We start from the raw sequence: 14,772 nt of genomic DNA, 5'->3' as shown, positions 1-14,772 counted from the left end.
TTTCTTTTTCCAGCGATGTCTATTGCACTTGCTGTTTAATCAGTAGCACCTGAGTGGCATCAGACTTCATCTGAAAGTCCACATGACCTGGGGAGAGAACAGATTTATTGAACTGATCGCTAAGAGAAAACCTTGAGCTACTAGTGGCTTAAACCTTACTGCTGTTTTGTTTTATGATTTGGTGTTCTGGTTTTGGTGCTGGTTACCCTCAGTGCTTCTGCAGATGTGGACTGCAGTTATTTTTTATACCTACATTTGCCTGTATTCCAGTAGCTGCAAAAGGCTTCCAGCAAAAAGGATTCCCGCTCTACAAGCAGGACAGCGTATGGTGATTTGGTGCAAGTGCCATTTGCATACCATGAGATTTACAAAGGTTAGATGAAATTTATAAGAAATTTGCCTTTGGCTGGATTAAAATTTCACTTCTCTATACTGTTATGCTGGCTGACACCTTTTTTTAAATTCAAAGATGAAATTTATAGGATTCAGAAGTTGGGGTTTTAAGAACAGCACTCTGCAACTATAGGCAATATTAGGAGACTGGATGGTATTTCTTGCAGATGATGCTGTAACAATATGTCTAATGTATTCTTTTCAATATACTTGCTAATATTCTTTGTGAATGATACAGTTTATGAGTATAGTTTTCAAAATATGCACCATCTGCCTGCACACCAACAAAAAATGAGCTAGGGATTTAAGTTGTGAATGCCTAAAGTTAAACCACTAATTCCTTTTCTTGGTATGAAAGCGGACTGGTCAATTTTCAGATGTTTTGTGCATTTTGGATCCCATAGGGAGCCAACAAAGGGGAATTAGTTTTTTGTTACCTGTAAAAATAAGCTAAGGCTTATTTAGGAGCCTAAAATAGGTTTATGGAAGCATCATCTTTTTTTTTTTTTCTTAATGTAAAATATGCTCTGATGTTGTGAAATCAGTTTACAGCATTTCCTTTGATGTGTTTATATTATACTATAACAACCTTATTTAAAGTTTTAAGGGCTTATATAGTAGTATTTAGAAACATGATAAGCAGCAAATAGGTTAGGTTATATCTGAACTTAAGTTTCTTTAATCGTTTTGTGGCTTGATAAGGGGCAAGCGTTGTAGCTTTCTCAGCTGTTACAAGGTCAGACACAGAAATTACCCAATAGTCAATGCGCTGAAGTATGCGATCCCCGGAGGTAACCACTGTCAGGAAGAAAACATGAGGACCATGCACTGCAGTATTAGGGAAAGACTTTTTTCTTTATGAGCTCCACCTTCACTTTTTTACGTTGAAGGGATGGGGAGGAGATAAGGAAGATAATTGTTGCCTTCTCATTTGCGACAACATAAGTGGAAGTCAGAAAGTCACATATTAGATTTAAGAAGTGGAAACTACATGAGATGAAAATTTCTGCAGCCCATAGAAGAATGTGAGGTCTCAGTAAGCATCTCTCTGTGCATGCACATAATTGTACAGTGCCCAAAGTATTCTACATGTGGCTGCAAATAACATTTTCAGAAATGTTTAAGTGATTTATGTGTCAAAGTCCCATTTTTCAAAATGATGTTGGCACGTAAGAACATCACATAACACTGAAACCAGTCAGACTTTGTGCATATAGTGGCAATATTTGTGCAAATAGTGTGCAGTATTTACCTAAACCAGAGCAACGTACACTTTAAATTTAAACTTCTTAAAGATGACTTAAATTTAAGCCTGATATTGATTGAGTTTCCTCCATTGCTTTACACACACAGATGATATTTAAGATCATATCAGATGCAATCTCTGGAGTTCTGAGAACAACAGATTTGTTCTAATTTGCCCACCTTTTGTTGCAGTCCTTCTCTTCTGTGTCATTTCTACATACAGTAGAGCGTACGTAACTGACTACCGGCCTGCCAGGCGTCAGATCCTTGGTTTTAATATGTTTGTGGAGCACCTGAAGGGTTTGATACAGAGACAGCCACAGCATGTGACTCCTCTGTCATCCCAAAGCATTCCTGTTTGCCTCTGCGTGACCACTGTGGCAGGTGCCAGGAGATAACAGAAAACAGATTTTAACAGTCTGGGGCCAGAATCATCCTCGGTTTTATATTAGTGTCTTTAAAGTGGAGGTGGAGTACGGTATAGCTTGTCACAGAAGGGCTGCAGTTGTGCAAAGAGAAGGCGAATGCCTGCTGTATCCCCTCGGTAGCTTGCCTCAGTGCGGATCTGATTGGGGAACAGCTGCCTAAGCTTGACATGAACCTTCCCAGGAAGAAACTCTTAAGTAGAAGGGGAAAGGGAGGTACATGTAATACTTCTTCCTGTGTCTTTTCCATACTGAAAGTGCCCATGCCAGGCCAGTGGGAACTTGTATGCATACCTTGTTGAGACCCTCCAGTTTCATTCCTCTTACTAGCTTATAGTTAAAGTGAAGTACATTTGTTCAAGGCCAGGTAGCCTCTGTCTGCAAAGAACTTGCAATTTGAGTGTGAGATAGGAGGAATCAGAAGCATCTGACAAAGCAATGGAAGCAGTAAACTAAATGGTGAGATGATCTCCTCTGTTATGGTAAAAATACATTTTGGGGGGAAGATGTGAAGAAGCTGAGATATAATTAGGTTCCCTCCACTTCAGTTTAGGGATAATCAGTTATAAAGTAGAACTACTTCAATTCATTAATATTAATGGCTCTGCATACTCTGTCCCAAAAGAAATTTGTATGACTCTTAATATTTATTTCCAGCTGAGTGGTTTTGAGACTTGAATTGTGAATGGCACAGAAAGAAGCAGAAGGATGGATGATGATGTTTTAATTGTGTTTGTGCTTATGGTCAGTATTGTGACAGCACAAAAAGAGGCAAATGAATGTTACATCTTTGAAATGCAATTATTACATTTATTTTAGCACTATGACTAATTCTACTTAAAACATGAGTATTTTAAATCAGACAGCCATGTTCAAAAAAGATAGTAATGCAGTACTCCAGCAGGTGAGTTATATCAGATGAATGTACACTATGAGGAGGAAAAGACTGAAACTAGAGTAGGTGCTAGATAAGCTAAGCTCTTTGGGTTGAATTCAGATAGGATACTGGCACATGAAATTTGTCTTGGTCTTGACAGGGTTTGTGTCTGGTTTACGTTTTGGCTGATATCCTGAGGCCTAGCTCCATTAGGCAGGGTGTTGTGTGCACTCACTGGATCCAGCTTTGCAGAAAGAGAAGTGGCAGCAGCAGCCACTTCAGCAGTGGTCTCACCACTGCCATCTTCATCTCACCTACAGCGTCTTCTGGGGCATGACATGAAGCACCGGGACCGGGGTAGAATGTGCAGCAGGCACTCAGAGCAGGGCCCAGGACTTTGTCCCAAATGACTCTGCTGTCCTGCCTTTCTGGGGCTCGGTTCTTCTTAAATTCAGTTTTCACCCAGTAGCATCATGTCAGCTGAAGAGGTGGGGCCCCCGACACAAGATGCCCCTAACAAGCCTATAGGCTTTAGGGTGCTGTCTAGAGTGATATAAATTCGTCTTAGGTAATCCAGTTTTTGGATGATTGCCCTAACCTTTTTGAGACTGTCTGATCAGCTGGCAGCACAGTGGGAAGCTGAGGTGGTCGTGACTCGGCAAGGTTTGATCTTCCCTCAGTGTTGTTTCCACCAGGACCTGCTCTGTCAACTGGTGTATAACGCTTCCCTGATTCTTGTAATGCATAAACATATTTCTGTATAACATGCATGTTAAGTAAACCCTCATGATCCACACTGTATGTTTTGAGTTATGTTCTTTTGCTTTACGTTCACCGCTCTGACATGTTAATTCACTTACTGAGAGCTGATTGTACCTTATCCTGCAAGTCCTAAAAGAAAAGAGGCCCATTCGGGTGTGTAAGGAAGAAGTATCTTTCTTCATGGGATTGTTGTATGCTACAAATTCTAATAGCACTAAGTAAAGTGATTAAGCCTCAAGAAAGGCTGCATTTAATACGCAGTTGTTTTCATCATTTTCTTATGGCTGGCTTTGCTTTACCTCTCTTCCATAGTGCTGTTTCTTTTACACACCATTCTGAGTTGTCCAATTCCCTCTGCTCATTATAGAAGAACAGCTGGTGGCATCTAAAAATATTTTCTGGGTTTTCTTATTGTTCTTTTGACCAGGGGACAAAGCGAGACACTGTGGTGCTGTGTGTTGATAAATGCAAGTCAGAAGAAGTTTTTAAAAAAAAATAAAAATTGCTTTTTCAATGTCTTCTTGTCATTGCTTCCAAATCAGATGTCCTTGGGTTGCTAGTGAAATGCATGTTTTTTTTTTTTTTTCTTTCTAATTAGGAAGCCTCAGGTGATAGATGAGGTGATGAGAATTGAGTTCAGCCCTCTTCTGCATTACTGCTAACGATGAGTGCCCTGAATGTCTAATCAGACCGACACTCATTGCCTAGTCTGTGATGGTTTCAGATGTGATGGTCTGGAATGCCATAAACAGAGATACATGTCTGTGTCTCTGGGCCAACTCTGTAGTGTCAAAAAATAACATGTTTACAGTAAGAAAGTGCTTTTCTAGATGCCATATGGTACCAGGAGTTGTGCAAAAGTGGTGAGAAACTTGGTCATTTCTCTAAGGAGTGATGCGCAGGGACCTTAGTGCCAGTTGGATTACACTGGTTTGCTTAGATTGGACTGTGGGTGTAGTTTTTTTTTATCAGCCCAGCTAGAATGGGTCAATCACAGGTTTGATCACAGTCCTACTACTATAAACCACTATATGTGTTTATGTTTTATTGATGTAATCTAACCCCCAAACAGAGTGTAGAGGACCTTACATTAGTAAATCCCCAAATGCTTACAAAATGCATCCTTCCCTCTGCGTGGTGGGGCCCTTTGGTTGCTTTTGCAGCCACCAGTCTGAAAAACTGCTGATAAAGTGCTCGAATGGGTAGACAAGGCCAAAGGGTAGGTTGGAAAGACCCAGTGCAAAGCCTCAGGGTGTGCTCGGACAGCCAGACGTGTCCGTCCTCACAGCTCCTTGCAGCTGCCCCCAGGCCATGGCTAGTCCTGGGTTCTGCTGGGCTGAGACGTCTGTGTGAGGCTGGGCATTAAGAGGGTGAATGGGATGATTTCTATTCAAAAGCAAGGTAGCACCAAAAAGGGAAACTGCTTTTTGAGTGGGGCCAAGGTGGGCACCCTCACTCCTTTCAAAATGGGATTCAAGCTCCTGGGAAGAGCCTGCCCCAGAGCCTGGCCTTGCAATGTGTATGAGTACTGCTGTAAACCTAAGTCAAGCCTATAAGGATTTTATTAGTGCGCGGGACAAACAACAGAGCAAAAGGAACACAAACAGGAGTAACAGCAGATGATTCCATGGCTCTAGAGGCTAGCAATGTTGGAGGTTTACATCCTTTAACCTTTGTAGTACTGCAGTTTAATATGGGTTTATATCAAACTGCAACTTCCTGGGGCCTTTCATGCTTCCTCCAGCTGGATTTCACAAACTGTGTTTGTTTTTCCCTTTAGATACTTTAGAGGCATCCTGTCTTTTGTCACCTCTCCGGCTATTGTTAATTCCCTGGTTGTGAAAATATAAAGTAAATAAAAGAAAGCTCAAAATTTATTAGCTGGTATCAAATCTAATTTCCCTCTCTTCCTGCTCTTTACCTTTTTTCTCTTGGTGAAAGAGAGATCTCTTGAATTGTCCATCTGAGAGAGGACAGAAATAGGCAAGGTGCAAGAAAGAGGGCAGTCATTTGGAAAAATGCAGGCAGAAAAATATATTTCAGTATGACTAATATACACGGAGACTAATTTGGGGATAAGCTTAGAAATAGGACTTTTTATTTTTTAAGAGGAGAGGAACATTTTGGCTTGAACATGAGGTGAAATGTGAGCTTGCCTGGACAGACTAAAATTATTCAAGCATTGCAATTACGTGATTTGATGGATATGAGAGGAAATCTTTGACAAGTGATCAGCGACACATAATGTTTACTGTAAAGCTGCATTTGGCAATATGAGTATAGAAAATAGGTTTTATAGTTTCAGCAAATAATGGTAAAGTGCGAGCTGCAAGTGATTATAATCCAATACAAGTACAGCTATATCTGGTTTAAACCAGGAAGAGCTTTGTAAAATTGCTGTATAATTTTGAACCCACTGATAGACGAATGCTTTTATAAGAACAGTAGGTGGTTGACCTCTGTGATCGCTCAATGCCAGGTACGTGAGACCCAATTTTAAAAATAGCAAGTTGATTAGTAGCTCTTTGCTAACATCAAGTGTTGGACAAAGAGTGAGCTCTGGCATTTCCTCCCAAAGTGGAAACCTGAGCAAGGCTTGAAGCGTTGTGCTGACTCTCTGAATGATACGCCTGAAGCATCAGTTTCTTATTGCTCCTTGAATTTTGGCCAGTTTAAAATGACTTAGAGCAACATTATTTCAATTCTATCTTGCCTGAATTTGTGGAACCTTCTAATGCTACTGCACTGGTTAATAAAAGAAGACCAAATCCTTTAGTTTCTTCATGATCTGAATAGTGTTACTGACCTTAGTGAGGCAGGCAAGAGTGTTCTTGAAGGTAACCCTGCAACTTTTGTCTCCAAAAAAGACAAAGTAAAGCCACTTTTATATTAAGGGATTTACAATTTTTGGCGGCTATAATTTGTATTCATTTGCCATTCCTTGCTCTATTACTGGTGCTTGCTCTGTTATTTGTCACAAATTTTGAGTGTCATTTTTCCTGCAGTTCGGATTGCTTTCTGTCAGTTGATATCTTTCTGTGCCTTTTTTTATGACTAGTTGTTAAACAGTCCACATCTTTCACTGATCATTGAACTGGTTTTATGGGAGAATAAAAGATAGTGTACAGAATTATGTTGTATTCTCATATTGGCAATATATGAAAAATATCAGCTTTTAGCAAGATAGCTGCCACCAGCATTAAGCACAGATTTTTTTCCATTGTTGAAATGCCTTGTAATTATGGAGCGTAGCCAGATCCAAACTTTCTCAAAGGTGACAGCACTTCCAGAGCAGTAGGTTTTGGACTGGTTATTTTTAGCAGAGGGTCCAATTCTGTTCCATGTCATGGAGACTTTCTGTTGTTTCCAATGGGAGGATCTGACCAGGAAACCAGCTAACGCTTGTATCGATTCTGTCTTGTTTTCAAGTTATTTGAAGACGTCTAAGGCCAGGTCAGGCATAAAACAGGATTTTTAGCAGCACTGTTGAGGCCTGCTTCAGGGGCGGGGCTGAGGAAAATGAACTGTGATTTGGGATTGCCTGCGTGTAGCTCATTTGCAGAAGCCTGGGCTGTTGGCAGAAGCGCGGAGACGAAAGTCTCGGTGCCCTTGGCTTTGCGCAGCCCTGTGCCGTGGGCGCGCGGGGCTCTGGGGACGCCGGCTCAGGCCCTGCCGCTGCAAGCGCTGGCTCCCTCCGTGAGCGGCTGCGCCCCTGCGCGGCGAGGGCTCTCGGGTCAGCGCTGCCTGACGTGTTTGTCCAAAACAGTACATGTTCAGTGATAGCAGCAAGGGTTAATTAATTAGTTAAGTACGACTAGACTGCGGGCTAAGCTTTCCTTCATTTGACCGGTTCAGTGCTCCAAGGGTGAAGTTAGCAGATCTTTGACAGCAATGTGGAGAGAATTCACTGTTTAATATTTCCTGCTTTTTGTTGTCACAACCCTGCTGCTATTTGCATGTCCTAGTGTGTTACATGCACTGGAAACATTTCCTCATGTTGGAAACATCAGAAATGTTCTTGTAATTGTATCATGTGGTCCACTCTGAGGTGCAAAGCTATGTGCTGGAAAGCCTGTTACAGTCAAGGGGGCTTTCTTTAATCGGGTAAGTTTTGATCAACATTTGGATATGTTTTCATGAGCCTTTGATGTAAGGCCCCAATCCAGAAAAGCACTTAGCCATACATACTTAGCTTTTAAGTACAGTTGTTTAAATGTTAAAGTAAATGCCATAGTACTCTCTGTTGGTTTAAGGATGAATTGATAAGTTTCTAAGAAGCTGACAGGCTCCATCAGTGGTAGGGAAAATCATCCAAAATCTCCCCTAAGTACAACTGAAGACTTTTAACAAGTTCTGTTATTCTTCTCTAACTTGGGTCTACGTTCACCCTGTTAGCATGAGTGACTCCTCTTCTATTAGTGTAAGTATCTAGGAAGGTTTGAGAATACTTAATGGTGGGCATGGTTGAATGAATTACCAGCAGATTATCACAGAAATTCTGCTGTGACTTGAAATGATTTTTTATCTTTAAGAGGGGAAAAAGGGGAAACTCTCAATGCTATGGAGTCTGCAGACTTCCTACAAAGACAATTTGGGATTAACTGATTGTTGTCTTTTATAGTTGGACTTATTGAAATGTTGAACAACAGTGAAAACATTCAAATTAAATTATTTGCACAATACTTCTGTGCATCTTTTTGAAATGTGTGGATGAAAGTTGTCCTGCAAGTTCAATTGCTTATAAGGCAGTACTTCCACTGATGTACAGGCTCTTGAACACTTGGGCAAAAAGTGGGTGAGAAAGACTGGAAAAGCAAAATATATTAGTTAATAACAAATGTACTGATGTACTGTCTCAGTACTGACAGAGGAAGGGAACCATGGCATGTCTGTGTTACAAAGCCAGGCTGTTGTCTTGCAGCAGTGAAATGCACAGTGAAATCCTAGAAGACAGGGGAGTTTGCTGAAAACCTCAGATTGGGTTCGTGTTTTATTGCATGTCACTCTGGAGTTTTATATATTTCTTCCATACATGAAACCAAAGTGTTGTTCTTTGTTATGTTCAGTTGTTATATTACTTAATGACATAAGCATGCATGTAATGGATGCTGGACCAGAAAGTCTCTGCCCTGAAGAGCTCATGCAGCCTGTTAAGTTGGAAATCTCTTTAATGCTAGCAGTAACTTAGCAAGGGCAGTGAGAGACAGAAATATTGCTGACATCCTGCTTGTGAGTTAAAAATTATGTATAAAATGATGATACCTGTAAGTTCAGCTTAGCTTTTAGAGCTTAGGAAGAGTTCCCAGGGCTACGGGTTCAAAAGACACTGTTTTGCTTATAGCCTAAACGTATGTGAGACAGTCTGAGCATTGGCTTATAAGGACTCTGGCTGCATTTCAGGTACTTAATGTTCTTGTGAGTGACTTGCTCTATGTCTAGTTAATTTTTAAAAGGGTTTAAAATAGTTTAGAATAGTTTGCTGAGCACAGAGACAGTGGATACTTGCAGTGGCTCTGCAAATGGGAAATCCTTCCTTCCCTCCTCTCACTTTGTATTTGAATAAAGATTGGTCACATCCTGCCCTGTATTGGTCTCTCACAGGTACAATTACAGGAAAATGATATCTCCCTACTTCCCAGGCAATGAACGTCAATTCTGGGTCCTTCTGATCTTTATAATCCTTGCCACCAGTGGTAAATTTCTTTACAGCTACTGTACAAATATACTGGAGTCCTGGGGAAAATCTATTAGCCATGTTACTATTTAATATTTGTTTTCTTCTCATTATGTTAAGGGTAAACAAACAGTCCTTTACCAACGTATTTCTATCACATGTAGCTACACCATGTTTTGCTGAAATTCTGCCCATCTCACGGGCATAATTAAGATCTGCAGGAATACCCAAATTCTGGAGAAGTGACTTAGAAAAGTGGTTGTGTGTAGTGGATTCTGTGCACATCTGGTGTATGGTGCTTGGCAGCACGTATCACCTCTTGAAGAAGTTGTACTTTGGCTAAGATACAAGATAGAAATCCATTGCTCTCTGTGTTGTTAGTGCAAATTCCCTGCAATTTTAATAAGGAACTTACTGCTTGGTTGCTCTGGCTAGATTCCAGCACAGTTATATTTTGCCTAAATAAACTAGCCTGTTATTTAAATAAATCTGCCCCTGTCTAGATCTAAAGTATGTTATTAAAGGCAGTTGCTGTTTTTGTGGAAGAGCTGGTTATTTTTCAATAATGAATGAAATTGTTCTGATACTGAGATGTGTGTCTTTTAATTTCCTTTGACAGAGAATTTGATCATGTTGGGAGCAGTATGTTGTTTCTTCAGAAAATGTGTATATCTGTGCTTTCACCCCAAAGGGGACATTAGTGCAGTTAATTGTACTAAAAAATTTTGTTGTTTAGTATTTACAGTGTAATCTAGTTTTCCTACATTTGGTACTCAACCAATGAACAGTGCTTATTGTCTGGCCTTGAAGGGGCTGAATGTTTGGTGCAGACCTTGATTTAGTAAAGCTAATTCCAGAGCAGGACAAATGCACATTAGCCCCTACTTATCAGTGTTGCAGTGGCAAATTTACATAGCAAGTGAAGATTTCAGCTCAGTTTTATATAAAAATAATGGTAAGTGTGTCTCCTTCAGTTCTGAAACTTGTAGAGCTTCACAAAATGATATGCAGTTATACAGACTTTATTTTTTCCTTTTTTTTTTCTGGTAACACCATCTCTTTAAGGAACTTCACTAAAGACACTAGTGAAGTTGTGAAAACACAACTTCACTAGTGTTGGAGACTTTGCAAACTGTTTTTTGCTGTATGCACTTGTTTATTATTTGATATGAAAACCAACCTTAGAGTTACCATCTTTTAGGCAGGCTTCATCACGATCATATACAGATGATATGCAATCCAAGTATTTTTATTTTCTTTATCTAAAAATTACAGAAGCAAGGATGTGAGACAATGCAACGTAGTCTTTGGCAAACTTTTTGTAAATAATCAAAGATTACTGTTGAAATATCTGTATAGGAAGATATTCCTTCTTTGCAGAGCAGGGTGAAAATTCCCAGTATTCTATCAATTTTACTTTGAAATGGTTTCAGTTCTTATTACTGAGAAATTCTTAAAGGCTAAGAATCCTTAAGTTGAGTTAAAGGACTTGAGTAGTTATGCTTGTAGTAGATATGCCGTTAGGAGAGATGTATCCTTGGCATTTCAAGATTAAAGGGTCAGATTGTGAGTCTTGTTTGTCTGAAGTAAATGGGAATTTTGCAATGACCTCTAGTGCTATTGCTATTGGGCCAATTTGTAAAATGTTACACAAAATATCCAGAATTTTAAACATTACTTTTATATTAAAAAAAAAAGACCCAAAACAAAAAAATATTTTTTTAAAAAAATAAGGTATGTTCTTTCAGGGAACAGCTTGGATGTTCAAAAAGCTGATAATAAAGAAGATGTCTTTATATCTCCCTTACTAGATATTGTAACATTGGCTAACATAGTTTATTGCCATCCCTCAGGATTATGAAGAGCAAAGTTATCTTTTGATTTGAAATAACTACACTAGGAAAACTATAGTGTACCAGATGACTTATACTCATTAAAAAAAAAAAAAAAAAAATCTGTGGTAACTTGTATCATGTGATGGCATGATGAGATATGTTGCGCTTTGGAGATAAAAACTTCTTTGACATCCTTTCTTATGGGTGTTCACACATGGGTTACTTGAGTGCCAGCCCCTTGCTCAGCTGGCACCATGCTTTGTAGTTGGTGTGTAGGCTGATGCAAAGCGTCCTCGTTACACTGGGCTGTGTTCTCCAAAACTGGCCTTCACACCTGGGTTGTGATGTACCCCCACCTCAAGATATAGGCAGATAACACTTGATTTCTGGGCTATGTCATGCTGGAAATAAAGTAGCTTGAGGGAAGCCACCTGAGACTATGTGACACCAATGGCTTGTACAGAATTATTTTGAATTACTAGTGCTGTTACTAAATGTAAGTGACAGCTTCTTTCTCCTCTCACAAGGCTGAACATGTTGCCCCAGCGAATGTTGGGAAGCCTGTCAGGAATGCAGGATCTCTCATGTGGTACTGCTCAGCCTGCACCAAAAAGTCTCCTAGCCATTCCATTATACCCACTCTTGTTCATGAGAAGTTTAGTAAAGTAAGTGTTTAAAAAAAAAAAAAAAGCCTTTTTATTCAGGGCATCCCATAAAATATATATATTTTTTATTCTTTAGTTCCGATAATTGAAGACTAGTATTTACAGGAAACAGATTTCAAGAAGACCAGAGTCCCAGGATGTTGTAATATCAGAAACATTTCAGTGTTTTCCTTGATAGCTCAAACGATTAGGATGAAGTGGTTTGGGAAGCATGAGACAATACTGGTTGCTAATGAGAATCCTGCTGAAAGATTTTTGAGAAGAACAGAGCATAGCTGCATAGCTGCTCTCAAAAAATGAAATTCACTTTGCTGCTTCTCAGGCTTTTCTTTGGATTGAATTTTTGTGCCTGGTCTTCCGTAGGTGTCTTTTGAAGATAATTAATTTTTCTGCATGCCTTGCTCTGTCCAGCCCTGAGGATCTGCCATGGTGATGTTCCTTCATTCTGAGCTCAACCAGACACAGTTCAATTAGTTGTTCCCAGAAGAATACACATCCACATTAATACCAGCAAACTATTTTTTAATAAACTCTTTCATCTTTATCAATGGGGGCCTCATTCAGACTACATTAAAATCAAAGGAACAACTCCCATTGGTTTTGATGGAAGCTGGATCCAAGCCTTCAGACATCTTGGTATTTCATTTGTATAGCTCTTGACTTTCCATAACTAAAGGATTAGCTATAAGATTATGTGAGGGCAGATAATATTTGAGAATGTGAAGCAAAAGTAAGAAACCTCAAACAGACCTGTTTTATTAAGGATCATAATTCCATTCAGCAGATAAGAAAGGTATTCTCTTTTATAAGAATTATTGCTGAACTCCAGCCATAAAATGCTACCAGGAATATTCTTAATCAGCTGAGTTACAGACATTCTCGTGAATTTAATTCTTTACTAATTCATGATATGAAAGAGACCTTTTACAAACAAGCACAGAGACAGGTACTTATCATAAGCATTTTTACAAGGCAGGTGTGTACTGTGCAGGGATAATTTTTTGCAAACATCAGAAGTAAGAAAGGAGTCAGTGTTTATTATTGTTTGTCTTGTATGCCTCATCATAAATCAGGACCCTACTGTGCCCTGTCCTATCCAAGCTTACTATCCAAGATAGACAAGAGGTAGAGAGGCAATGAGACAGTTTTAATCGTTATAATTGTATTTATTTTTTATAGTACGATATCTATCTATTATCCATTTTGTTGAGGTGACAGCTCCCATAAATTGCAAGAAGATTTTCCTGTGTTCTACTATTGTTTAAATTCAGTCATGGAGTTTTCAAAATTTGGCAACCAAAAACCTGTTGCTGCTTTGGGGAATTTTGATCCTGGGAGACTGGAAGAGGTTCAAAAACTCCCAGAGAGATTCTTGGAAAAATCTCTGTACCACAGTGATTATTTCCTCAGCTACACAGCCTTCATCAAGTCGGTTTTCAGTGTCCCTGGACGTCAGTGGAAAAATCCCACTTGACATTACGGTTAAGTGCTAGGTCTGGTCTTTGAGAATGGTCCCAGATTTTTGCATTTTGCATTTCACTGTAGTCCTAGTTCAGGAGACATGTAACCAGGAAGCATCAGTTCTTAAATGTTAATAACAATAATAAAAAAAGGAATCGGTCATCTCTTTCTGGTTAAACAAATAAAAATAATTTTAAAATCTTGATTTTTTTTTTCCAGATTTTCACAGGTTTAATAAGATTGCCACACACTAGTCTTCTGGCAGGAGGAATGTGTAGTCATTTAAGCAACTCCACTTCTATTATATATGTGTTTTTTACTGGTCCTCTAAATCGTTTTCATGTTCATTAATAGAGCAGACATAAATCTCAGTATTCATATTTACGTGGAGCTCTGTAAAGCTTGGGACTGAACAGCTGGGACTGGTCAGAGCCATAGCTGTAGCTTCAGCTCATAGCGTTTGGTTTCATCTAACATCATGATGGGAATCATTGAGATGTTCAGCACATACAGCAATATAGACATTATAGTGCAATTTTGACATTATGTTCTGAAGGTAAGGAATGCAATTATGTCTGAAATGTCTTTTCAGTCCCCAAAATCTTGGATTGAAGAGGTCTTCAGTAAGAGAGAATGTGCCAACATCATTCCCAGTTCAAAAGACCCTCACAGGTAAAGCAGTGAATTTTTCTTTCTGCTACATTTAGAAAGAATCAGAATAAATTTTTATGGACTTTGTGTGTAGTTTCAGTGCAGTTCTTTGCAGTTTTGTGATGCCTCAGTTAGTGATTGCTGACATTTATAGATACTGTCACCAGTACCTTTTAAATGAGGCTGTTTGAGTTACAGATTGGCAACTATTAACCTTTTGGGGCTTCTCAGATATGTTGATCTCAATCCAATAACCAAAACTGTGGTATGCCATCCAACTGAGAGAGAGAAAAATGACATGCTTCTTAACGTCAAATTACTACTGCACTGGAATTCTTAATCCTGTTTTACTGCTTTCTTCCTTCCTCAAAGGATAAAGCAGAATCTGCTTTAAGTAAAAAACAATGTCTGCTGTTGCTTATGGTACTCTGAGATGCAGGTTTCTGCTCAGACTGGCAAAGAATGTAAAAAGAGTAAGAAAAAAATCAAATGTTCAAGCCAGGTTTGAGGAATTGAAAGTACAAATCTTCTGGATTGTGCACCCAAGACTGTGTAGCTGATTGGTTGTATTGCCTAAATAAACCCGGTGAGATCACATGTCAAGGTGTAAACTTGCAAATTTGATCATATAGTTTTGAACACGTGGATAGGGTAAATGATAGCTTGTCTATGAAATGCAGATTGGACATACAGTTTGAGATTTAAAATTCCAAACAAATCACTGAAGTTATTCAGTAGATCTTTCTAGGTTGAATGTGGAATTACACAACCTTTAATTCTGTTG

General features: G+C 39.2%; 1 protein-coding gene across 1 annotated transcript in view; it reads left to right on the top strand.

Moving 5' to 3' along the window:
- The first annotated feature begins 357 nt into the window (after positions 1 to 357).
- Positions 358 to 14,772, top strand: part of TRPM6 (transient receptor potential cation channel subfamily M member 6) — an 85,646-nt gene continuing 71,231 nt past the window's right edge. The window contains exons 1-2 of the mRNA XM_067315243.1: positions 358 to 373; positions 13,930 to 14,009. Coding sequence (XP_067171344.1) covers positions 359 to 373; positions 13,930 to 14,009 — 95 coding nt within the window. The 5' untranslated portion in view covers position 358. The remainder of the gene's footprint in view (positions 374 to 13,929; positions 14,010 to 14,772) is intronic.

Source organism: Apteryx mantelli, chromosome Z, assembly GCF_036417845.1.
Source record: "Apteryx mantelli isolate bAptMan1 chromosome Z, bAptMan1.hap1, whole genome shotgun sequence".
Lineage (NCBI taxonomy): Eukaryota > Metazoa > Chordata > Aves > Apterygiformes > Apterygidae > Apteryx > Apteryx mantelli.
Note: the sequence above shows the minus strand (reverse complement) of the source record. Positions and strands in the feature narration are given on the sequence as shown.